The following is a 24416-nucleotide window of genomic DNA, read 5'->3' as shown; positions in this document are numbered from 1 at the left end:
TCACCCTTGTCTGGCTGTGTCCCTAGCGCACTCTGTGTGTGTGTGTGTGTGTGTGCGTGTGTGTGCGCGTTTCTAGATCTAGGGTCTCGCCTTGATTTGAGCGTGTATTTACTCCTGCAGCCCCACCTCAGCTACCAGTAAGTGCTTGCCTAGGACTCACCCTGATAGAGTGTATGTATGTGTGTAGATGTGTGCACATTCATTCCAAGTTCAAACGCTGTATACACATATGTGGGAATTCGGGGGCTTTTTCATTTGGCCGGCTGTATCCCTGCAGTGTTTGCTTTTGCAGGTGGTAGGGAAGAGGGGAGGTTACCATCAGAGATCTCATTTAAACAAGAAGGAGCATAGGAAAATACATTCTTTATTATTCTTCTGTAACAACAAGCCAGAAATATAATATACCTTTAAAAATGTTCTGTCTCATGCCAAAGAAACCTCCATTCAATCATTTTAGAAAATCTTGTTGCTCTCCCTCAAACAGTAACGAAAAGAAATAGGAATTACAAGTGCTATCTGTTCCCTACAAGAAATGTGCCTGCTTGTACCACAGGTGGGTGTGTGGGGAAGGGGAGCAGGGAGAGCAGAAAGTGTGTTTCTGATGGCCCTGACATCCCCTACATCACCCTGGCATGTGTTGAGCCTACCAGCCCCAGAAGACCACTTCCTGAGGGCAGGTACCTGCATGTGGCATTGATACACCAGCCTGCAGCAAAGAGTGTGTTCAGGAGGATTTCCTCCATGCCTAGACATATCTGCAGAGAACACAGGACCTCTGGTCCCCACACATTACTCATTGAACTCATTGTCTCAGCTTACAGAGAGTGCTGGGTGTTGCTCTGTATCCAGCATCCCACAGGAGAGCTGAATTTCTTACCACACTGGGTACCATGTTCCCTAGAGCGCCTCTGGAAGGTGCAGCAGCTCAGTCACATTAGGGCAGCCTGTTTTCCAGGTGTGCTAGGGAGCAGAGTAAGAGCCTGTTTACAAATAGTGGTATAAAGAGGACTTTTCCCAGTGAATCCTGTTATCCTGCTATGCATGAAAGAGGACAGGTCCTTGTTCTTTCAAGTACAGTATTTGATTTCCAGTGGGAGTCCCCATAGCAGCCAGCCTTCATGTTTCTCAGCAGCCCTCTTTTCTCCCCTATCCTGTCTTCTCCTTTCCTGGGTGGGTTTCTAAATATAGCATTTCCTTTTCTAGGGTTGAGATGAATCCAGACTTTCCGCTTTATAAATGAATTTAAAAAAAGGAAAGGATGGGCAAGGTCACCATCAGCCCCACAACACAGCATATAGAAAATAGAATTAGCAACAAAGAAAAATTGGTCAGGGCAGGAGGAGGTCATAGGGAAGGTGCAGGGAAAGAGGATTTCACCCCCCCCCAACCCTTGCATTGTCCTCTGCCTCACTCCCATTTATTTTACCTCTAGTCTGTCCCCTTAAAAACTATCTCTCCTTCACTATCTTGCTCATTCACACACACACACACACACACACACACACACATACATAGGTCCCATTTGTTTTGTGCAATATTTCACCATTATTTGATGCAAGTAAAATATAGATCTATAAATATACCGCTCTGACTCAAGTCCCATTTCAAGTATGATTGCGGAGTCCAGTATGGTAAAGGGAGAAGTTCCCCTGAGAGGGAGGCTGGGGGGAAGTTTGGATCCAGCAGGCAGAGTCTAGTCCTGGCTTGCTGGGAATGTGGAGCAGCAGTAACACGCATATGGAGTCTGCAGTGCACCAGTTCTGCCCTTCAGAGCGGGCTATGGTTGCAGCAGATGGGATGGTTGGAGTGGCTATACAGTGCACGGGGGAAGAGTCCTTCCTCCTCACATCTTACCAGCCCCCCTCCTCCTCTTCCCAAAAGCAGTGTGCTGGGAGTGGGGGTAGAATATGTGCGCACACTTGTGGGTGGACTGTTTCTCCCAGTCATTCTTTTAGGGCAGCCTGGTCTTCTGCTTTCAGAAGAACATTTTTCCCTGTCCCATGCATTTCTGTGTCAAAGGGAAGTCACGCTAAAACAGTCCAGAGCATCCTATTGTTTTGCCTTTGGTGGCCCTGGGTAGGCCAGGAGGGATTTTGCCACTCCAGGCTTTGATTAAAGACTTGGCACTGTGTGCCCATGGATCAGTACAAACACCTGTTTGGGACCAGGAGGGAGTGAGGAGCCAGTGTGCATCACTTCCACAGGGATCCAGCAGCCATGAGCAGGAGGGCTGTGCGATGTCCGAAGGCATCAGGATCCAGCTGGAGCACAGAAAAGAGGTGAGATGCCCTGGCAGAGTCCACCTGCAGTGCGTGCTGGGCTCTGAACACAGGTTGCTAGAGAAACACCCTGCAAAGCTGGGCTGGCTGCCAGCTTGTTTCCTGATGGCAGCAGGGATCACACCATTCACAGGCACTGCGGATGCATGACCTCCGGTGTCATCTTCCTTGCTCAGGAATACCCACTGCGATGGGTTAGAGTAGGTTACCATGGCAATGTGCGCTCTCCCCTGGAGACAGCATTTTATCCCACTTCCAGTGATACAAAATGAGTCCTTATGTTGAGTTCCTTTCATGTTTTTTTTTCCCCTCTCACTTTTTTTCATTTTTTTCCTGTCAGGTTGGAAAGAGCTAAGACTAGCAGGAGGCACTGCAATCTGAGGGCTTTAAAATCTGGTTGGGGGAAGTCACCCTACGTGACAGTGGCAGTGTGTGCAGTTGTGTGTGTGTGCACACTCATGTGCAGCGGTGGATGGCATGATGGTGAGGGGAGCATACATGGGCTGTGGTGGACCATGCAGGACCCTTCCTGGGCTCCCCCATCTGTGTCATACTGTGGTCCAGGTTTCAGCCTTCACTTCAAGACCCTCCAGAATTATGCCCCTCTCTTCAGTCACGCCAGCTGCATAACCCTACTCCACACACCATGCTTGCCTCTCTTGGATTGTGCGCCTTCTTCTTCCGCCACCTTCCCCTAGGCTCACACTACTCCTCAACATAGTTTACACTACCGAGGCTGGTAAGCCACCTCCTCCCTTAGTCTTTCCTGATGGCCCACTTCTGCTCTACCAATCAGACATTTCCAAATGGAGGCTTCATATCCTTACGCTCTCCATTTATCACAGAAAACATAGATAACAAGAACACACCAAATTTTTTTTCATGCTGTGTACTTGTTTCCACAGACTCATGCTGTAACCTTAATAACTGTTTCTCTCCATCTTATCCTGCCCATTCCCACTGGCTCTGCATTATGGCTGAGATGTTTCTGTTAGCTCCTCAGTGGCAGGGTGCATGTATTTTGTCTGAAGCAGAAGATGCTATGCACTGTTACAGTGAGAGTAAAGTGGCTGAATGTATTCATGGCTGCACACAGAGGATAGATAGATCAATATGAACACATGTGGCTCTGCATGCACAGATGGGGTACCTGGATGGCTGGAGCTGGGGCCGACTGTTTGTATGTGTTGGGATCAGAATGAGTCAGTGTGTGTGTGTGTGTGTGCAGAAGGACAGGTCTATATCTGTGTACCTATAGCAGATGGTATGTATGTCAGCTTGGAGATTTGGACCTGGCCAGGAGCAAAAAGGGGGCCACTGTGCTCCCAGGCAATGTGTTAGAGTAATACAGGTATCTTTTCACCTTTAAAAGTGAGAAGGGAAACCTCCCGCTGACTGTTGTCATCCCCTAGGGACCCTCTGTCCTTTCTGGTGTCCTCTCAGCAGTACTGACTTGTAGGGTGAGCAGCAGCTTACTGTCACACAACAGCAGTGACCCTAACAGCAAGGCATGGACTCTTTTGGTGTCCTGCTACTCACAGAAGCTTTCACAGAGCTGCTCTCTGCAGAGAGCTCTTGACATGATACAGGATGACTTGGGACCGAAGCTGAGAGGATGCACAGGTTCCCAGAAGGTGCCACAGCAGGCATGTGAGGGAAGGTCTGTGCAGGGTCATGAGGCACAGCAAGCACTCGAGATCCGACTCTACTTTATTTGTCTGGGAGGGCCCAAGGGTGAAAGGGCACAAAATGGGCCTGGGGCAGAGGAACAGAAATTGAGCCAGGTGCCCTGCCCCCCCAGAACCATGTTGTACTACTTGGGTGAGTGGAGCAATAGCACAGTCTGTCTGTCTGTCTGTCTGGGAAGATGTATTTTGGGAGGACCCCATGCTTGACTGCTCTCAGGTACCTTTGTTCATTGCTGTCCCTTCCTTCCTAGAAGAGTTTCATGCCACAGAAGAGATTTGTTTCTGCTCTTCATGTTCACCTTCTGTGTCACCCATGAGTGGCTGCCTCTTCTTCAGCTCCCGGTGGTACTTGGCCATAAGGGAGGCATAGATGCAACCATAAGCAGCTGCCACCACCATCATGATGCACACAATGCCACAAACCACCCCTGCAATGATCACAGTGCCAATAGCCCGGCGCACGCTCACAGGCCTATAACGCTGTTTCTGAGGGCATCCCACACTGGGCTCCACTTCTGTTTCTGGGCCCGATTTAGATTTAGAAGGAGTTGGGCTTCCTTTAGTGCAGGGTGGGCCAGTATTGTCCAGCACTGTAGAGCTGTTCTCATCATCCAGTTGGGAGCAGTAGTTAAACATCTCCATGGGCACCATTCGCATATCCTTCCCTTTCAGCTCCTTGGGCAGGGTACATGCCAGCTGGTCGATTTTCCCACCTGTCCCAATAGAGATAATAGGAGTAAACCACAGCTTCATCCCCATACAGTGACAGCAGAGCTAGATCCTCTGGTGGATTAAGTTCCTATGGCTCTATTCACATCTGCTAAACATTTGCCCTGCAAAAGTCAGCATTGTGATTAACAAGTGGGGAACTGCTTTGTTATAGCAGTGGGGCCATACAATCCAGTCCCTCATGTGTGAATGCACTCCTGAGCAGAGAGAGTATTCATGAGAGCCTGCCAGATACTCAGTGCTTGTCCAAGGTGGAGGGAGGGAGGAATGGCTCCACCTCCATGCACTGGGCAGAAGGAGCACATGTATTATCCTTTAAAATGATTGTTTTGCCTAACTTGGAGACATTTTGCGTAGAATGGTTTGGATTGGAAAGGACCTTAAGATATCTAGTTTCAATCCCTTGCCATGGGCAGGGACACCTTCTACTTGACTAGGTTGCTCAAGGCCCTGTCCAGCCTGGACATTTCCAGGAATAGGGCATCCACAGCTTCCTTGGGCAACCTGTTCCAGTGTCTTACCACCCTCATGGTAAAGAATTTCTTCCTTATATCCAGTCTAAATCTCCCCTTTTCAAGTTTGAGTGCCTTAGCCCTCCACAGCTGGAACAGTTTTAACCATGGCAGCCGGCTTATATGTTTCTGCCTAGGCTGGATTTGACAGTAGAGAGCTCATGGTACATGATATCTTTATAGACATCTTTCAGGCCAAGACATGAAAGCCCTCTGAAACCATCCATTAAATAAGCCTCATACTGTTTAGTGAGTTATATAAGTGTCAGTAGAACCATTTTAGATGAGGAGAAATTAAAGCAAAAAGATAGGACCAGGGTGTATCTTCTCCAAATGACAGCAGACCCATCTTCGAACAACTAATCCATCCCCCCTCTGTGAAAATAATGACAGATGTTGAAACAAATGCTTGAGCAAGTTCGGGTAATTTCTTTGTAAGGGGAAATAAAAGCAACATTAACTCCATGTGCTTTTCATTGACTCTGTGATTTGAGAGTCAAGAAACAAAACGAACCAAAAAGAAAAATTAAGAGGAAAGTGGCACTCGTATGCTGGTTTGATTCTGCTCATACAAATGCATATTTCAGAATGCAGTGTAGCCATAGGCATAGATAATCTCTTTGCAGCATGGCTGTGATCAGCAGAGATGTGACAGCTATCTGCATGATTTGAGACCCTTTCCTACTCACTGGCTCCAGTGACAGAAGGTCAGGCCTTCGATCATCATTCCTGTATAATGTGCCATCTTTCTTTGAGTCACAGCTCCTGAAAAATTGTCATCCCATCAGCTTTCCTGATAAGTGATATGTACCTTTCCAGCCTTCCATATCTCAAGAAAAAAAAAAATGGAAAAACAAACTTGTCAAGAGCTGCTTAGTTTGAAATAATTTTATAGCCAGTCTGACTTGGGGCCTGGCTTGTTACTAAGAGCTTTAGTTTGGGTTTCCCAATATTAGTTGCAGTATTTTTCTAAGTGGCACTGTTTCCTATGGGTCTTTTGTTGAACGCAAACCTGATTCTTTACAGCCAAATCTAGCTTCTAGTTCTTCCGGCTTAAGAAAGAGGACAGGATGGTTATTTTCAAGCATGAAAAGCGTTTCTTCTCTTTAGGCAGAAAGGGTGAGGGGAGCTCATAGTCCTAAAATTTTTATGTTATTTCTCTCCCAAGAAAAGAAAAAAGAAATCTTTCAGAATGGAAACAAAACAAGGAAATAGGAGATCTGGGGCTGCAGAGGACTTCTCAGTGTGGCGGTGCTGCTATATGTAGGTGCAGTGGTGCTGAACTGTTTCAGCATTGTGGCATGGTCCTCATGCTCCTTGGCTAAGATCTGACATTCAGGTCAGCCTGACCTACCAGATGTATCTGCTCATGTTTCTTCCCTGCCTGCCTTTGTCTGCCTTTCCATGGAAGACCTGTACTTCTGCTCTTGGTTCCCGCTGCGCGAGCACCTACCTCGATAGGAGAACCACTCCATCCAGTGCTTGAAGTCTCGGAGGTTGCAGTCACATTCCCAGGGGTTATCCCCAACTTGGAGATGCTGCAGGCTGGTTAGCGGTTCGAAGGTCACCCTGTCCAGGCTCTGCAGGCGATTGGACCTGAGAGAGAGGGAGCGGAGAGCAGGCAGGTCGTCAAAGATGCCTGAGGGTATCTGGGCCAGGCCATTGATGGAGAGGTCCAGCTGGCGCAGCAGGGCCGTGTGTTGTAGCAGGTCCTTGTCTAAGGCCCTGATGCTGTTGTTCCTCAGCTGAAGCTCTGTGAGGTTCCCCAGGTCACTGAAGATGTTCTGAGGGAGCTGGTCCAAGAAGTTGTTGGATAGATCCAGCCTCTGTAGAGCAGAGAGGTTGGAAAACACTGCTCCTGGCAGGATGCTGAGTTTGTTGTTGAGAAAGAGGAAGGTCCTGGTGTTTGTGGGGATGTCTGAAGGGATGGAGGAGAGGCCCAAGCCACTACAGTCCACTTCCAGGTTGCCACTGTTACACTTGCAGGAGGAAGGACAAGCAAAGAAGGACTCGGCAGCACACAGTGACAGCCAACAGCCAAGCACTGGTAGGCGAAAAGCAGGGGAGAGAGAGTGCATGTATTAGAACAGTGCTTTCCCATCCTCATCAACTGTCACCTTGACCACAACTATGGTTATAATATAACCCTCACAGCGTGACTCTGCTGCAATGCCCTACAGTGTAATGAGCTTCTTCACAGCTGCATCCCTTTACTGGAGGCCTGTCATCATGACTTTCTTCTTAGTCTTTTTGTCATGAGCAAGAAGTAAATATCCTTCTAGTCTCATGAGGAAGTTAAAATGGTGCACCCCAAAAGAATTTGCTGCTATGTACTAGAGCACTGGAACCTGTCAGAGGAGAATGGAGTAGAGAGTGGTGGGAGCCTCAGCTCTGATAAAAGACAGCTCTTTCCAAACAGTCAGGGTTGAGAGGGAAGGGACTGGTATATATTTAAGAAGCTCTATTTTTACAGAAATAGACATGTTAATGAAAATCTTTTCAGAAAAATGAAAACAAAACAACCTACATTTCAGTTGTGCTCCTGTGCTTTTTGTATCCTAATCCTTGTGATAGATCAGGCTCATGTCTAAGTTAGCCTCTAAATCAGGGTATCATTTGCTTTCCATATCCACAGTGTATTGTGTGGACCTTGTGGCAAAAGACTTTTTTATGAATTAAATTACACTACAAAGGTATGATGAATAAAGCTGTTAAAAGGTAACAAGGAAACCCTAAACCACTGGACACCTGGTACTTGACATTGCTCTCAAAACAGTTTCTGAATCCCATAGCAATACCCCCACATCTGTCTCCTCTGACCAAAATTTCCTATAGCAATGAAGATGAGGAAGAAAAGTGTAGGTCGGTAGTTGAAGAAAGGGGTTTTAGGAAAAAGGTTAGCACACCCCCTTTTGCCTGCACTGTCCCAAAAGGAAGGTCAGATAACGTACAAACCAGCATATTGTAGAGCTGTTGTGGATCAGCATTCCAGATGCGGGTCCAGATCCTATGGATGGTGTCAGGGCACTAGTTACTAATCCTCTTTGTGAGCCGGTGGCTTTTAAAACTCTCGTTTCTGTGGCAAAGACGCACCAGCAACAGGGAAGCAAGCTTTGTGCTTCCTGTCATTGGAGGAGTGGGAGTTATGTTTAAGCAGACTATGTAAAACATTTGCATCCTTCATCTTAATTCCTTTTGTGGAATTGAGATTAGTTTCTCAATGTGGGAAGCAAATTCAGCTCCCTTGCTGCTTTTCAAGGTGACAAGTTTGAACATTTGACTAAAGCTGAAGCAGGTTTGTTTGTACGTCATGCCCTGTCCTCTCCCTTTCTCACTTTCCTTCAGAGAAGGCAATTGCTTGGGGCTGGTAGAGTCTTTTTAGGGATGAACGGTAGCTGAAGTGGATGCATTTATTTTCCCTCCATTCTTTCTTGGACTGGAAACCAGATTCTTCTGTCCTAGTCTTTTTCCAAAGACCCAGCAAGCAGGTGTTTTGTTTCTTAACCCCAAAGGAATTGTGAAAGGACTGCCACAGGAGAGGGAGCCACTGGAGAGCTTCTGAAGAAGCTGTGCCTGGATCAGCCATGCTCTTCCTCTCTTCCATCACACCACTCTCTAGTCTAACCCGTAGCCCATTTTTTTATATTGTCTTGGCATCTGTCAGCAATGCTGCCTTCATACACAAACCATGTCATCCTGCATGGGGCCTTTTCATGTTCCCAATGGTCCTTGTGAGAACTGGCAGATTTGTGGACTGGTAGCCTAAGGAGAACTACATAGTCTGGATCCTAAGCTATATAACACAGAACCAGAAAGATGATCAAAGGACTGGGAAGAGTGCCACGTGGGGAAAGGCTGAAAGAACTGGGTTTGTTCAGCCTAGAGAAGAGAAGGCTCAGGGGAGCCCTTATCACCATGTTCCAGGATTTAAAAGGCAGCTACAAAGAAGGTGGAGACTCCTCTTTTACAAGAAGTCCCATGGAAAAGCTGAGGGGTCATGGGCCCAAGCTACTCCTGGGAAGATTCCAATTGGAGGCAAGAGGAATATTTTTCACAATGAGAACAATCAGCCATTGGAATAATTTCCCCAGGGAAGGTGTGAACTCCCAGCATTGGACACATTTAAGATTTGGCTGGTCAGAGTGTTGGGACATAGAATCTAGGTCATGCTTTGCTTAAAAAGGCTGGACCAGATGATCCTTGAGGTCCCTTCCAACATGGTATTCTGTGATTACGTGATGACTTCATTAAGGACCAGGGGATAAGTGTTCAGAGAGACAATCTCAGCTCTTTTGTATTTCATCCATCTTTCACAATTCCTTCAAGAATTTTTTTGTCCTGTAGTTGAGATCTCAGGTGTACTTCAGCCCAGGCTGTGCCAATTTGTGTGCTGTTTTAATGGTAATTGTGGATCCTTATGATGAAATACAAAAGAAATCTTTACCTTGAGCACCTGTGTGCTTTCTTATCATGCAAAGGTGGGGGTCAACAGCAAAGATTGCCATGAAAGCCGATCATAGCCTGTGGACTGGTGCAGTGCAGGTGCTGGCTGGCTGGATGATACTTAATTCCATTCAGAATACATTGCGCTCTTGTAAGGAGAGAATTAAAAGAATGGGAGCTAGAGTGGGGAAGGGAGAGAGCCGTGAGTCACTCAAGTGACCCTCTCTTTTCCTGGATGCTTAACAAAAGTACAGTATTAATAATAGATTGACAGCTGTGATGATGAGATAACACTTAGCTGCTTTGTACACCAAGAAAGGCAAGAGCAGACTGTGTGTAATGCTATACAGGTGGCATTCTGTTCAGGGCTTATCTCTGAAAATGCCTACCCGCCACCAGCCCCAACTGGGTGGGTGTGGGGTTCCACCAGTATGGATGCTGGCAGCGGCTGGTAGGAACAAAGTCTCAGTCAGCTGGCTGCGGTTATGTTCAGAATCTGATTTATGCCAAGTTTCTGCAGCCATGTAGGATATGCCAAAAATGTCTTGTTGTTGCCCATATATTGCTCTGTGTGCTTGGAAATATTTAACTAAAATCATAGAGGGGAGAAGGTCTGATTTCATTTTCAGTCCCTGCAAGAGGTGCATCCACTAGTATGTGAGTTGAGACCAAGGAATTCATCACACTGGTTAGGATGAATCTCTATGGGGAAGAAAGGCAGGGAAACAATAGACAGAACTTGACACTCTCCCAGCCCTACATAAGGATGAGTAGCATGTGTTCTTGTGTTAGGGGAAGATGAAGTTACTTTGTGGGGTGTTTGGTGACCAGTAGGTGACAGAAAGCTGATCTAGGTATATCAGATTAAGTCAAGACTCAGTAGCATTAATTTTAAATAATTTATACAGCAGTCTAGTCTGTAAAGATGGATTACAAAGATGACTGTTTTCTGGAGAAGGAAGTCATTTCCCCAGCTTCCTACAGTGCCAGCCCCAAATTTGATCAGGGGGACAGGAACAAGAGAAACCAGAGACCTGCTTGGCACTTAGGCATGTAATAGTGATGGACCCTAAGTGCTCCTTTTCCTCTGCTGTGGTCCACAGATGCTTCTGGGAACTGAAGGTACACTCCTAGAAGCCTCACATCACCATAGGCATCTCTGCTCTGCACTCAGGGATGCTGTAGCAGATGCCCCAGTCTACTGGGAAGATGCCCAGGCTGAACTTTTACAGTTTAATGTAAAAGAGATCTTCTTTGTTTACTCTTTGATTTTCACTGCATGTGGCAGTGCCCAGTAGGAGAATTCTGCATTTGCATCCCGTGTTCCCTTCTAAAATCTGTCATGACTTCTGCTGTAAATTGCTGGGAGCCTTGCCCAGCAGCCTATATATGTATGTATATATATATATATATATATATACATATTCCTACCACAGAGAGGGGTCTGCAGCTCACAGAATGCCAATCTGAGAAATGCTCGGGGTGGCTCTTTGTATCTGTGGTATCTGTTTCTTACCTGCCAGGCCCACTGGAATTCAGCAATCATCACTTGCTGTCCCACTTTAAGCCCATCTTCAGCTTTAGAGTCTCGCTCTCCCTCCCACCTAGCCTGGCCTCTAAAGGAATCAGGAATTAGTTCAAACATCTCCATTCTTAGCTGTCCCTCTCCCCTATTCTTAACCCTGATGTGACCTATTTTCTTTCCACTCCTTTGACAAACAGGATCATTGTACTTAGTACCTGAGTAGGCATTACTTACAACAAGCCTCTTGCCACCTCATGAGGAACCTGCTCCTCCACCTGTGGCCAGCAGTTGTAGGCAGCATTGTTGTCTTCTCCAGCGTGTCTTCACATCCACCAGCCAGCCTGGCACACAGCCCCAAAGAGAGGAGGAATGACCTTGTATCCTGCCTGCCAGGTCCTGGAGGGGCAGAGCAGAAGAGTGGGTGAGACTAAGTTGCCTGGGCACAAGACACAGGGCTGGGCTGAGTTCTGTCCTTTCTCCGCCCCAGCTAGAGTTTTGCCTCTAAGGAATCAGCTCCATTTTGGAGGAGAGATGGAGGATGTTTCAGGAGGCACAGCTTGGCAAAGACACAATGTTAATTCACTTTGAACCTCACAGGGCAGAAATACAGCCTGATTCACCTTAGTGCCGAAGAGACAAGCCCGTGTTTGAGTAGCCTGCTATGGTAGCTGCATTAGCCACACACTCAAGGTTAACCTGCTGAATTGCTGAGCTGACCCTATCAGGGCAGCAGACTCCAGCTCACTCCCTCTTGCCTCCACACAGGTGGTACAACCTGTCCATCCCCTCCCTGATGCAGAGCTCAGGCTCACTGGGGTCTGGGTACCAGCGGCTGCCAAGCCACTTCTTTGCTGCCCTGTATTTCCTACTAGCACTTCCTTTCTGTTTGAAGGTAAAATGGATGTGGTGGCTGGAGCAGGGCTGAGCAGAGCGCAGCTTCAGCTTGAGGATTTCGACACTGTAGCAACTGCAGGAGCTAAAGAGCAAGTGAGGGAGCCTCAAAGGAGAAGGGAGGACCTGGGGCAGGGGAGACTGAGTGGGAGTGTTGAAAAGAGAGGAATTGCATCTTAATTAGGAAAAGGAAAAATGCTCAGACTAATTAGAAACCCAAAGACCATAAACTCTCCCCTGACAATAGCTGACTGACAACAAGTTCCAACTTCCCTCCCACTTCCTTTTCGGATACAGGCAAGCAGGAAAAAGGGAAACACCACGGACCCTCCTGTCCCCCTGCTTGCTCTCAGATATGCCACCCACAGTCACAGCAGCAGTTGGATGGACACGTTTCAACCAGGGTACAGAAATACATAATCCTCCACCCTCTCTGAGGGGCTCTGACAACATCCACAGCCGTTATTTTAGCTGGGTGCAGCACTCCCACTGGGACACCCTCCCCACACACGTGCCAGCTGCTTCCCCTCCCCCAGGCTCCCAGGAATGATTTATTTTGTATGGGAAAGTAAACCACTAGGAAATATTTAAATTAGCATCTTGATGAGAAAGATGAGCAGGATCGGTGCCTAGACTAGTACGTTCTGCAAAGCTATTTAGATCATTTACCCAAATACCAATGCACCAAATAGATGAATACCCCTTACAGAACCGAAACCACTGGCTGCAGCCCCCTATTCCCCAAACTGAGCTTGAGCCCTTTCCCTGCAGTCCCCACTGAAGGAGAAGCCACAGCAAATAGCTGTCCCCATTCACCGCTTGCATTCACCCTGGCTGAGAAGGAGACTTTCAGCCTCCCTCATATCAATGTCTCCATCCTAAATGCCACCCCTGAAGTCTCCTGTCCCCATCAGCAGCGACAAGGATGAAAAGCCACAAGCACTTACCTGAAGGGGCTCTGCCCACAGCCACTTCCACCCGACTCCCCAGGCACTGCCCAGTTACTGCCTCTTCCTTTCCTTTCCCTTCCCTCCTTGACTTTCACTCCCGGCAGCAGGCTTTCCGTGTGCTCTATTTAACTCCCTACAGCACAGGAATAAACGGCAGACTTAAGCTGACAGCCACAGAGCCTTATCTGCCTGCTGGATAGCGGGAGCCGATCAGCTCCAAATCCCATTGCCGAACGATCGAGTCCTCACTGTCAGCATCAGGGGCTGCCTGCCACACTCTGACTTTCCCTCTTCCCCACCTTCACTCCATTTAACTTTGTCAGGGTTATAGATAGCTCTGTTCCTTGCGCTCTTGCCTTTTGGCTCTGTTTTGTAACACCCCATCTGTATCAGCTGGCTCAGCTCCAATCAGGGGGGGCTACGCTTTTTTTTCTTTTAAAAGGAAAAAAAAAACAGCTTCCTTAGGTGCTTTGTGACACGGCTTCCATCCGTGGTCTCCCCTCAGCCCAGGTCCCTGCTTATGCCAGGTGCTGGTGTCTCCCCAACCCCTCTCGCTGCTCTGTGCGGTCCAGCCACGCCATCCCCAGGCAACAGTTTGGGGCTGAAAGCAGGATGGGCATACCCAGGTGTGAGGATGGGGTCAGGGTTTCTACCCCTAGCTCCTGCTCTGCCAGAGCAAGTCCAGATCTTGCAGTCATTTGTGGCACCTCACGGGCGCCTCTTTCTCTGAGGCAGCGCCAAGGCTCAAGCACAGAGTGCAGGGTGGGAGGAGCAGCCGTGTATAAATAAGCCCTTTCCCTATGTTTAGAATTTATTACAGTGCATAGTGATTAACACCTGTTCAGGCTTTACTGCTGTCTCTTGCGCTGCAACATGCACAAAGATGGAGGCGCCTTGATAAACCCAAGATAATTTTAAAAGCATGTCACAAAAATACATCACTCCTGCCCCACACAGATAGCAGCCACACTTTGTGCACTCATACATGTTTCTGAGACTTAAACACAACTATCTTCATGTATGTATGCAGATATAGTCACCAGTCTAACTTATGTTTACAAACGTGTGCACAGTTGGGCATGCACATGTGCTGGGGGCTCTTCTGTAACCTTGTGTTTATCAACATCCACGTCTTGCACAGAACTGCCTGCTTCTCCATGCATATATAGCACATGCTCAGGTGGCAGCACAGTAGATTCGGAATAGGTAGAGGCTCCTGGCTGCCAAAGTACAAGGGGCAATGAGCTTCTGCATTACACCTTGACGTAGTATGTTTATGGAGAAATTTTAATTCTCAGGATCCAAAACCACCCCAGTTTCTCTTATGCATCTATTGACCATAATCACATTAGACCCTTAGTAATTACTATTCTGCAGCCAGGAGAGAGCAAGGTGGTGGAGAGGATTTCTGAGTTTATTTTTTAGAGTTTTTTTTTTCTGATTTGTCTTGAATTCTGACTTAATTAGCTGGTTTACTGTGGCCCAAGAGGTGTCCAGGCCAGCTGTGCTCACTGCCAATGCAGCACTGGGAACCCAGTAGTCCTGGGGCAACTAGCATCTGACCACACCTCAAGGCTCTTCAAGCACCACCAAATCTGTCTGGCTGCTTTTAGCCTGTCAGCCAGGGACTTTTCCAGCAGTGAGGACTCTGCCAGACCTGGGAGTGCCCCCCATACACCCCCAGCCCAAGGGGAGAAGCACTGAACTAGCATGTCATTGCCTGGGTTTTGGGGGCTCAAGGCTGATCAGCATTGCTGCAGCTCTGAATACTCTGAAGTCTCTCAAGGGCTCCACAAATCAGGCATTAGTCTTTCTTCTGGGCATACTAGATAGTTCCTTCTCCCTGGAGCAACACATCAGCTGAATGCCGTGTCACAAGGGACATGGTATCCAGACCTTTCTTCCACATGCTTGGAGTTAAGTCTCTTTTCCAGATTCTGGAGAAAGGAACAGAGTAGCCTGTGGGGCTGGTGATAGACTTTTCTTTTTGCTGTTTGATATAGGACAGTAGAAGACAACTTGTATAGTTTCAGCTCAAAGCAACAGAATGAGATCATCCATTTCTGGCCCATGGTCTCCAGTGGCCAAAAATACACTGAGCTGAAGTGCCACTTGGACATTTGGCCTGCTGTCAGACTCTAGAGGACTCTCTAATGAGGATTCCCCTAATTAGCTTGAACAGGAAACTTTACTGCTGGGGAGGAAGGGGAGATGGAGGCAGAGGATATTGTAATGACTCTGCAGCACTTGCCAGGGCATAAAAGCTACAGCAGCCACTATCCCTGTCTTGTGCTTCCATTCTCCCTGTCCAGGCACCAGTAACGTTTGCAGTGACAATCTAAAGCCTTAGCTTTCATAAATAGGGTCCCAAGGATCATGCTATGAGGGTGGGGAAGGGTTTGGTTTACTGCATCCGCATACTGCTTTCATAACGCTTCCCAATTCTGTGGCACCTTCCATCTGCTCTAGAAATGGCTCTTACTGTAGTTGTAGGTGGTGTTATTTTGTATGTAATAATCCCCAGAAGGAAGGCTGGGGTCATAGCCTATAGTGCCTCTGTCTAGGTTGGTGGATAAAGCTATTCCATTTTCCAGACAGGGACACTGAGGCTAGAGAGACAGGTGACTGTGTCACTAGGATGAGCCATGGTCAAAAGCAGAGCCCAGCAACCTCTGCCTCTGATTATCTCTCCGAGAACTTGGCACTAACCCTTGGATCGTGGCTCAGGGATCAGACTCCGTTAACAGCCTGGCTTATGAGCATTGGCGGGGCATGTGGATGACCTATTCTACAAAAGGGTAGGTAACAGAGGCTGCAACAGATGCCAGTGATAAATTATCAGGAAGTACATGCAGACATTCATCCCTCCCCCACACTCTCCTTGCAGAATGTTGGCAAAGTCCTTTTTTGCTTTCCAATGCTGTATTGCTTTAGCCTGTACCAGAAAAGCAGCAGGGTGATGGAGGGCATGGAGAACCCTTCAAAGATATTACCTTTCTCCCCTCCCATTTCCTTGTTGCTTTTAGGATTCCTGTTTTATTACCATCACCCCATAATGGAGGGGGATAGTAGTACTGCTGCACCCAGAGACTAAAGCATGTTGTTCTGTGTCTGTTTCTTCATGAGCCCTTTGGGGGACAAGAGTCACAGGGGGCACAGAGACACATCAGCCATGTGGTCTGATTACAGCGATTGGAAATTCATGAAGTAACCTGGCTGATGAGTCCTAGTGGGGAGTCATGCTCCTGACAGTACCCCAAATGGGCTTAGGTGGCATGGAGATGATCTTGGCCTGTTCTTGGTCCCGCAGCAGACCTAAGTCAGTTGTGCAAATCGTTGACCATGAGAGGTCACATTGTCTCAGTGGCAGCTCCTCATTTGTGGTCTAATTGGACTGCAGAAGCACCCAGAGATGGCAGCCAAGCTCAACAGAACTGTAGAAACATGGAGCATGTGTCGCTGTCCCAGTGAGCTTCTAAGCTAAATAGCTGGGGGCTTCATTTCCAGCAGCTGCTGATTTATTAACACATGTTCAAGATTCATTAGTGTTGTGCTGTCACAATCAGTGCAAAGCACATTTTAAATTCATACTAGAAGCTCAGCTGCAGGAGAAATGATGCCATCTGACTTGCAGTGATCAATCACAGCTAAGCAAAGCACCTCATGCAGAAAGCTTTAAAGTAGAAAGTGTGCAAAACCCACTTTGTATTGTAAGGGACTCTGCCACATTCCTGACTGGGTGTGAATAAAACCTCACCCTGTTTCTGGGATGCGAAGAGGTCAAATATCTTCTGATCTTTGGAAGAACAATGTGTAGGCACCTCTGAAATGCAAATGTGATTGTTGTTAAAAGATGTTCCATCCGCAAGCCCTCTTCGAGAAAGATCAGCTTTATTCCCATTTTATGGAGGGGTAAACTGTCACAGAGGTAAAAATGGCTGCTGAGTTTGGCTGGCTGAAATTTCAGCTGCCTAGCTTTTCATACTTCTTCAAGAGCTCACATTAGTTCCTCACTCAGGGTTTTTGAAGCCATCAACTGTGGTGCTTGGACTGGATCACTTGGGCTTCCAAATGCTCTCCTGTCCAGCAGAGATGATTTGTAGGGCTTTCCAAAGTAACACAGAATAAAGGAGATTTGCCCAGGCTTTCCCAAGTTTCCTAACAGGCCTGTGGCAAAATCAGGAGAGAAGCCAGGTTTCTTGATTCTTCATCCTCTACCATTATTTTCATCCCAAGCCTTACCAATGCATGATAATGAGACTGGGAGATGTTGGAGAGGCTGGAAATACCATGGGCATCAGGCATCATCAAACCCTCTGAGAAAACACAGAGCTGCTGAAGGGGAGCCAGGGTGGATATCACTGATGGGAAAGACCCAGATTGCTGTGGAGAAGTGGGATTCCTTGGGAAGCTGTGGAAGCAGGTGGGGAGACTGGGATATCCAGCACGGGAGTGACAGGAAAGTCCCAGTGCAGTGAGAGTGTGGCATATGGAGGAGGCCCAGAGCAGCAGCAGGAGGAGAGCTGAGGGGGCAGTTGACAGGAAGAAATCCAGCCATGTGTGTGCCAGCATCTTCTCCGAGTATTATCGAATGCAACAGACCACGTGCGTGTTTCCTCCATGCAAAATAGAGGCAGCTGAGAAGGGAAGCGGGTGAGGGAGTGGGAGAGGGGCTCAGAGGAGGGACACGTGAGCTGGCTACCCAGTTTCCTTCTGTTTTTCTTGTCACAGAGTGATGTTTTTGTTCTTCTCACACTGTTGGCAAAAATTGGTAACCGAGTGAGATGTGGAGGGGGGTTCTACATGAAGGCTGAGATAACATTTTCTGATCCAGCCAGGAACAGTTGGCTGTGGGTGGTGGCTTGTCACCAGCCCTGCCAATTCTAATCCAGATCCCAGTTTTCGTCTTTCTCTCAGCTGTGGAGTGAAGAGCCTTCTCTACAACTTTAATTTCCTACAGGGGTTAATCCCATGGTCAGTAGTAGCTCAGGCCTTTAATCCTTGCACACAGCCTCTCGACAGAAGGACTGTGGCCACTCCTGACACAGCAGGTCTGGGGGAGGAACCCTTCTGCTCCCAGTTCCTCCTTTACACCCCACGAGCATCCTTCACTGTCATGTAACATGCTGCTCCTACCCTCCTGACAGGCCTGCCCTGGGGGTGTGGGTGAGTGGCACAACCCAGGGAGAGCTCCAGGCAGCTTAGCAGGAGAATCCCAATTCTGTGATTCTCATTCCCCTCCCCAGCCTACACACAGGTATTTTCCGCAGTTAGTTGGATGGTGCTCTGAATCCCGAAGTAATCTCTTTCATAAGTGGGTGTTGTTCAAGAAGAAGGGTATGTATAAGCCCACATTTGTGAAGGACTCTCTGAGGGCTCAGAAATTTGGGCATGACCCAGTACCTTCCCTGGGTCTCTTATTAGGGGCAAAGGGTGCAGCAGATCCATAAGAGGGAAGGTGCCAGCCTGTCTGAGATACATTTACATGGATAGAGTAGTAGATGGAGGTGCATCAGTTTAGCAGCAAGATAGGAAAATATAAGGGCTTTTTATCAATATAGCTCTCAGTTCACAGTTCTGTCCCCAGAGTGCTAGGCCAGACATCTATCAGACAGCACAGCCAGACTGCCAAATCAAGAGGCTTCCAGATCAATACCAAGAAACTCCTGTCACATCCTATGGGAGCCAAGGCACTTCGGCCATAAGGCTTTCTCCTTTTGCTCCCTTATTCCTAGAATCAGGAGAGCTTCTGCAAGCTCCCATGCACAGAAAATGTCCCACACCTGCTTGTTTGCCATCATTCATGTCTGCATTAGCCCAAGAACTGGCTTTGCCTTTTTTCATAGCCTCTATTCTGAAATACACCAGGACTCCAAGCTCACTAGCATTCCTAGTGCTTGACTCTTGTTACTTTTGCTTCTGGTGGAGAAGCCAACGTGATGGAGAACTGCTGCCACCTAAGCTGCTGAGAAGGAGAGTTCCTCCCCGTCTTCCTCACCCAGCACTTTGGCTATGCTTCTCTGGCTGCCAGCCTCTCAGAATGAGACCATTGGCTGCAAGGGTAGTGGCTTGCCACTTTAGCAGTTGGAGCAGGAGGAGAGAGAGGAGGTAGAACAAACAGTGGGTCAAAGGAAGAACATCATTACCATCTCACCTCACAGTTCTGTGCCCTGGGCATGTACACAGGGGCAGGGATCATCCATGCATGCATAGCAGGGTGGAAAGAGCACAACATGCTAGAATTAAATCCTCTCTGCTCTTGTCATAAGGGGATCAGTGACCTAGCACACACACAGCTCCTGGCAAACCTCCCAAGGAAAGGCTGACTGTTGTTGTTCACACACGGTGCATTTATACCGGCCTCTGAAGGAGACCTTTTTCTGCCTTAGTGAGTTGCATAGGTCTGCTTGATTGTCACTGCGGTTCTCTTCTTCTTCCCTATCACCCCACTATCACCTTCCCAGAGTATCCAAGAGGGGCTTCCCTGCAAAGTCCACACAAACTTCATGAGGTCCAGGCCTGAAGCTCCAGGGGTGCCTGAGGCTGTCTGGAACATATTTATACTCTTTACAAGCTGGGAACATTGCCCATAGCTCAACAAGATGTGGTGACACTCTCACAACCCAGACCTCCAGCCAAGATCCTTGCATGCATCTGGGTTAGCAAACAGATCCTAGCCTCATGCTGCAGAGCTTGTGAGGCTGGGGAAGGTCTTCAAAACTGATGTGACTTTAGTTGACTGGAAGGTTTGTAGCCACAGAAGAGAAGGCAATATTCACATCCCATCGAAATCAATGCAAGTAGTGTGGGGAGCAAGGCCCACCTGCAGCCCCTCTACCACCAACAGGTACCTTGCAGCAAAATCACAGCAGCAGCATGCCCTGCTTTGAGGAGCACCAGCAGCAGAGAGCTTCACCAGGAGTGGAAAGAGAGCCCAAGTTGCTTCTAACATCTCCAGACTCAGTATGTGGTCCTACTATTTTATTCCTTGTGTGACAGCATGGTCCATGGGGAAGGAAACTTCCCAGTCTCCTTGGAGTGAGGAGGAGTGTGATAGCAGGGCCTGTCTTTAAAGTAACAGCCTTTGCCTGCAGTCAGCCATGAAGTTCAGACTTGTATGGATCAGCCGTACATTTCTCGGTCCTTCCTATGGTTAGGTGTGGGGTGTTGCAGTGTATAAATAACAGGAAGTCTGTTGTTTTCCCATTCATAAAAGAAGAATCAAGAAGATGTCATTTTCATTTTTAAAACCAAATTGCCATATGATAAAATATGCCATTTGGCTTGCAAAGCCAAGCACTTAAATGTGAGTTAATACCTGCACAACCTTAATTCAGCCACTTGCATGTACACATTACAACAAAGCCTTTACTTACCTGAAAGTACTATTTCTTTTTTCCACAGGACCCTGTCCTATACTCAGTGCAAAGGGCACACCAATACTCCATCTAACAATGACGTTGTTGTAATAAATAAGGCCATTTTTATGTGGTCGGCATTAAATATTAAACCACAGTTTTGGCACGTGGCCACGGTCTGTCCATTCCTAATTTTGCGGTGCCCAACATGAGACCCTAGGGGCCATTTTGCAGAACTGCTGAGCATTCACAGATGCTTTCCAAAATCCTGGAAGCTTAGCCAGCAAACTGGTATGGTCTTGAGAACTCAATGGCACCAAGAGCCAAGAGACCCCAAGCTCCAGTCAGGCACCTGCTGCTCCTTCCCTGTCTGGCTAAAGGGCAAGTCTTTTTTCCCTTCAAAAGCAAGGAAAACAACTATTCTGTCTGCCTTATCAGGACCATAAATTCTCTATCATCAGCTATGAGGCGACTGTAGCAGTGAGCATCTTCAGAACACCACAAGACAATGAATAATGATGTATTGCCTGCAGGGCTTGGATGGCAGGCAGTAAACAAATAAAACAGGCACACGCTTTGCAGTACTAAAAACTCAGTAACAGCCCTTTGCTTCGCTCCCCAAGCAGCGTGTAGCTGGTGCCCTGAGTGAAGCAGCTTATGGAAATACAGCCCGTGATCCTACCAGTCAGGGCTGCAACCCAGTGCAGATGGCATGCTGCCCCAAATCCTGACATCTTCTGACTTTCAACTGGTTGTTTTCGTGATGTGAATAAAACTGTATTCCACATAAACCAACCCCTCGCAGGTGAAGTAACTTGACCTTCCATCTCTCCAGCCTGGAACTGAACTGGTTTATAGGAAGAAGTACTTCTTCTTGCTAATAGGATACCCTCAGCCACACAAAGCATTTTTGTGAGCCAGCATTTTGGTAAAGCCAGGAGTAAGGTATGTGTTACAAGGTATTTCCATGCGGTAGACACAGAAAAAGCCCAGGACTTCAGCTCCTTCCCACTAAGAACTGCAGTGTGTCAATGGTGTGGCACTCTGGAGCATTATCAGGAGCATCCCAGTATGGTCATTTGAATTACTGTTTGAGCCACCCAGGCTGGGACAGATGTCAAGTGGTGTAAGCAGCTGCTTGTAACCAAACATGGCAAGTAAAGGAAACTGCTTGGGCTCTCTTTTGAATCAGCAACAGGCAAGTTCTGAAGAGTCACTGAAGAACTGCCCAGAAATGCCCTCCCACAGGCTTGAGCCTGTCACTATCCTGCTCCAGCCTCTGCTGAATGCCTGTCCAAGTATCCTCCTGGCCCTGTGCTGCTGCTGGTCCTCCCTGCTGCATCAAGTCACAGGTCTGTCTTCACCAGGCTTCTGTGATGCTGAAAAGCCTAGAAAATCCTTTCTGCATCAGGCTTAGAAAAGCCAGAGGAAGGGCAGGAAGCTGGAGTAGCTCATGAAGATATCCAAGCACCTTGCTAGCATGTGGCGTTCACTTTGCTGAAGGCAAGGGTAAAGCTATGATCTGGCATAAAAATTACATAAGAAGACTTCCCCCCTTTCTCTTTGCAAACAGCCCCTTTGCTCAGGATTTACCATAATTCCTCCAGCTGGGCAAGATACACTAACAGAGGCTGCACTGATGTCTGATGGGGAGACAACTCCCGCAAGCCTTCTGCTCATGTGGAATAATTCCCTTGCAAATGTTGTTTGCCAACAGCAGTTAGAGGAAGATCCACCCCCCACACCCAACAGACCTGAGCAATAAAGATCAGCAGAAAAATGATCTGCAATTCTGGAAAGGCGCACACACACACACACACACACCCTCCCCCGCTAGAAATGTCCCATGCTTTGTGATAGGTCCCTGTGTGCCTTTAAGGGTTCCCCAGTCTTTAAAGGGTTTCCTTCTTTAAACCCTGCAATAGCAGCTGCTCCAGCCCTTCCCCAGATGAGATCTTTATTTCTCCCCCCACCCTTGGGTGGCAGATCAGGCACTGGCAGCAGAGCAGTGATGGACCCTGCGGTTGCTGCCAGGGATGCTCTGGATGTGGCACATTCAGGCTACCTGACATTCCACACAGTGGGCCTGGGGCCCGGCTCAGCCATGACCTGGTTGGAGTAACAGCTCCAAACATCCTCTCTCCCCAAACCAGGAAAGCTCTGCTTTTACATGTCTCTCTCAATTAGCATGAGATGCAGTGGCAGTAATAAACTGGGCAGGCAGAGGGAGAAGGGGGGGGGCAGGCAGAATGCCCTGTATGGGATGTATGTGTGCACGTGTCTGTGCATGTGTATATAGGCACACGTGTATATATGCACACACACACTGACACATATATACCCTTATGCATAGGGGGCTTCACATCAACTCATTCAGAACCTCATTCTCCCCCTTTCCTCCCAGGCAGGACTGGAAAAGGCTGTGAAGTTTCTCTGTGCTTTTTCACCCTCACCCTCAGTGCTGTGCTTTCCTCCCAAAAGTTCAGAAAGCGCAGGGTCAGCCTGCAGGGATGCCAGAAGCAATTTGGGTCTTATTTTTGGTTCTGCTTGTGGTATGGCATCCTTCACTTCATATCCTGTGGTTGTGTCTGTGAGCTTTGTGTGTGAAACTGTACATGCTCATACACACATAAAGACCCCCTCTCAGTCCTAAAGCTGCGTGCTGAGTGCGAGACCTGTTCAGTTTTGGTCTTCACTTCTCCATTTTAGGTTGTTCTTACTAAGACAGCTGAGACCGAAATGATGCCCAGCAAAGCCACCACGGGTCAGTTGAGCGGCAGCTCATATGCTCACCCCTCTCACAGACATAAGGAGGGGGAACAAAAGCCAAGGCTCAGGGAAGCTACCCAGTGGCCACAGGACCAAGCCTCAAAGCTGCACCTGAGCTTGTGCCATTCACAGCTGGGAGAAGTTGCTCCCAGCTGCCCGCACTGAAACCGGACTGGAACCAGTACCAGCAGCCTCTGCGGCAGGGTTGTCGTTCTGCCTTATCGGCAAGACCGCTGCCTGCCAGCCTCGCACAACCGGGACTCCTGCACTGTGCCGCCTGGCAGGCAGTGCTGCCCCTGACCACCACTCTCCTCCCCAGGGAAGCCGGTTCCTGGGGCCAGCTCCACTGATCTCACATAGGTGGGGAGTGGGGGGGGAATACAAAAGAGACGTCTTTACTTACCTCTCTGGGGCTGGGCTGGATCCTCCTGTGAGAACGACAGCTCTGTCAGCAAACCCGGTACAATCCCAGAGCAAATTCAGCAGAAAGTGCCTCCGTTGCCGGCTGGGCTCTCGATGGACCCTAGCTGTCAGGAGCCCCTCCTAGCCAGCCGCTCGCCACACACGGAGGGCAGAGGAACCTCACGGCGAGATGGCAGCGTGGGAAAGGAACTGTAATCCTCCGTAAATAATAAATAGGGGAAGAAGGAAAGAGAGACGGGAGAGGGAGCGACTGCGCGCAGCGAAGTGACAGCTGGGGGTACATCTGTGATGGCAGCAGCACACGCACAGGAGCGCGCACAGACAGTGCAGAGGAGTCACCCCGCCAGGCAGGCAGGGTGTGCTCCGCAATACCCACAGGAAGGAGCTCGGGAGATTCTTGTGTCTCTCAACCCATCCTGAAGAAAGGGCAGTTGCTGTCAGTCCCTCTCTCCCCCTCCTCCCCTTGCCTCCATCCGTCTGCGGGAGCCAAGGGACTCACGAAGGGGTAAGGAGAGGTAGCTCCCCACAGCCCCTCGGGAGGCAGATTGGTCAGGCACAGGTTATGAGAGGAGGCACCGAGCTGAATGCCTCCTCCCCTCCCTCCATCTCTCCCCTTCCTGGTAAATGGCTGATGACAATAAACGGAGAGAGAAAAGCACAAGGAGAAGGGACAAGCCCTGGGGTTTGTATAGGGCTGAGATGAGCAGCTGCAGTGAAGGGGAAGCAGTGGGGGAAAACACAGGGGGCCTGGGAGCAGGGCACCCCCTTCCCACCAGTGCTCCAGAGACAGTGGGGGGAGGCAGTGTGTCTGACAGAGAGACTTAACGGAGAGGTGGCCACTGCGGGCTG

The 24416-nt window shown here is 48.5% G+C and overlaps 2 protein-coding genes across 3 annotated transcripts in view; one reads left to right on the top strand and one right to left on the bottom strand.

Annotated features, from left to right (window-relative positions):
* The window catches only part of CACNA2D4 (calcium voltage-gated channel auxiliary subunit alpha2delta 4), a 128513-nt gene that overhangs the window by 74944 nt on the left and 29153 nt on the right, over positions 1 to 24416 (top strand). The window lies entirely within an intron of this gene.
* LRTM2 (leucine rich repeats and transmembrane domains 2) lies at positions 347 to 24293 on the bottom strand. Of its 2 annotated transcripts, XM_062616597.1 has the most exons (5): positions 23548 to 24293; positions 13015 to 13150; positions 11411 to 11572; positions 6662 to 7252; positions 347 to 4680 (listed from the first exon to the last, which is right to left on the bottom strand). In XM_062616597.1, the coding sequence occupies exons 3-5, from the start codon at positions 11475 to 11477 to the stop codon at positions 4226 to 4228; spliced, it is 1113 nt and encodes a 370-aa protein (XP_062472581.1). In that variant the 5' UTR covers positions 11478 to 11572; positions 13015 to 13150; positions 23548 to 24293; the 3' UTR covers positions 347 to 4225. The 2 variants fall into 2 exon arrangements, with proteins under 2 accessions (XP_062472581.1, XP_062472582.1); XM_062616598.1 differs by lacking the exon at positions 13015 to 13150.

Source organism: Pezoporus occidentalis, unplaced genomic scaffold (assembly GCF_034315485.1).
Source record: "Pezoporus occidentalis ecotype Australia unplaced genomic scaffold, CSIRO_AGI_Poc_V1 ctg19, whole genome shotgun sequence".
NCBI lineage: Eukaryota > Metazoa > Chordata > Aves > Psittaciformes > Psittacidae > Pezoporus > Pezoporus occidentalis.
The sequence above is the reverse complement of the archived record's forward strand: the minus strand, read 5'-3'. Positions and strand labels throughout refer to the sequence as shown.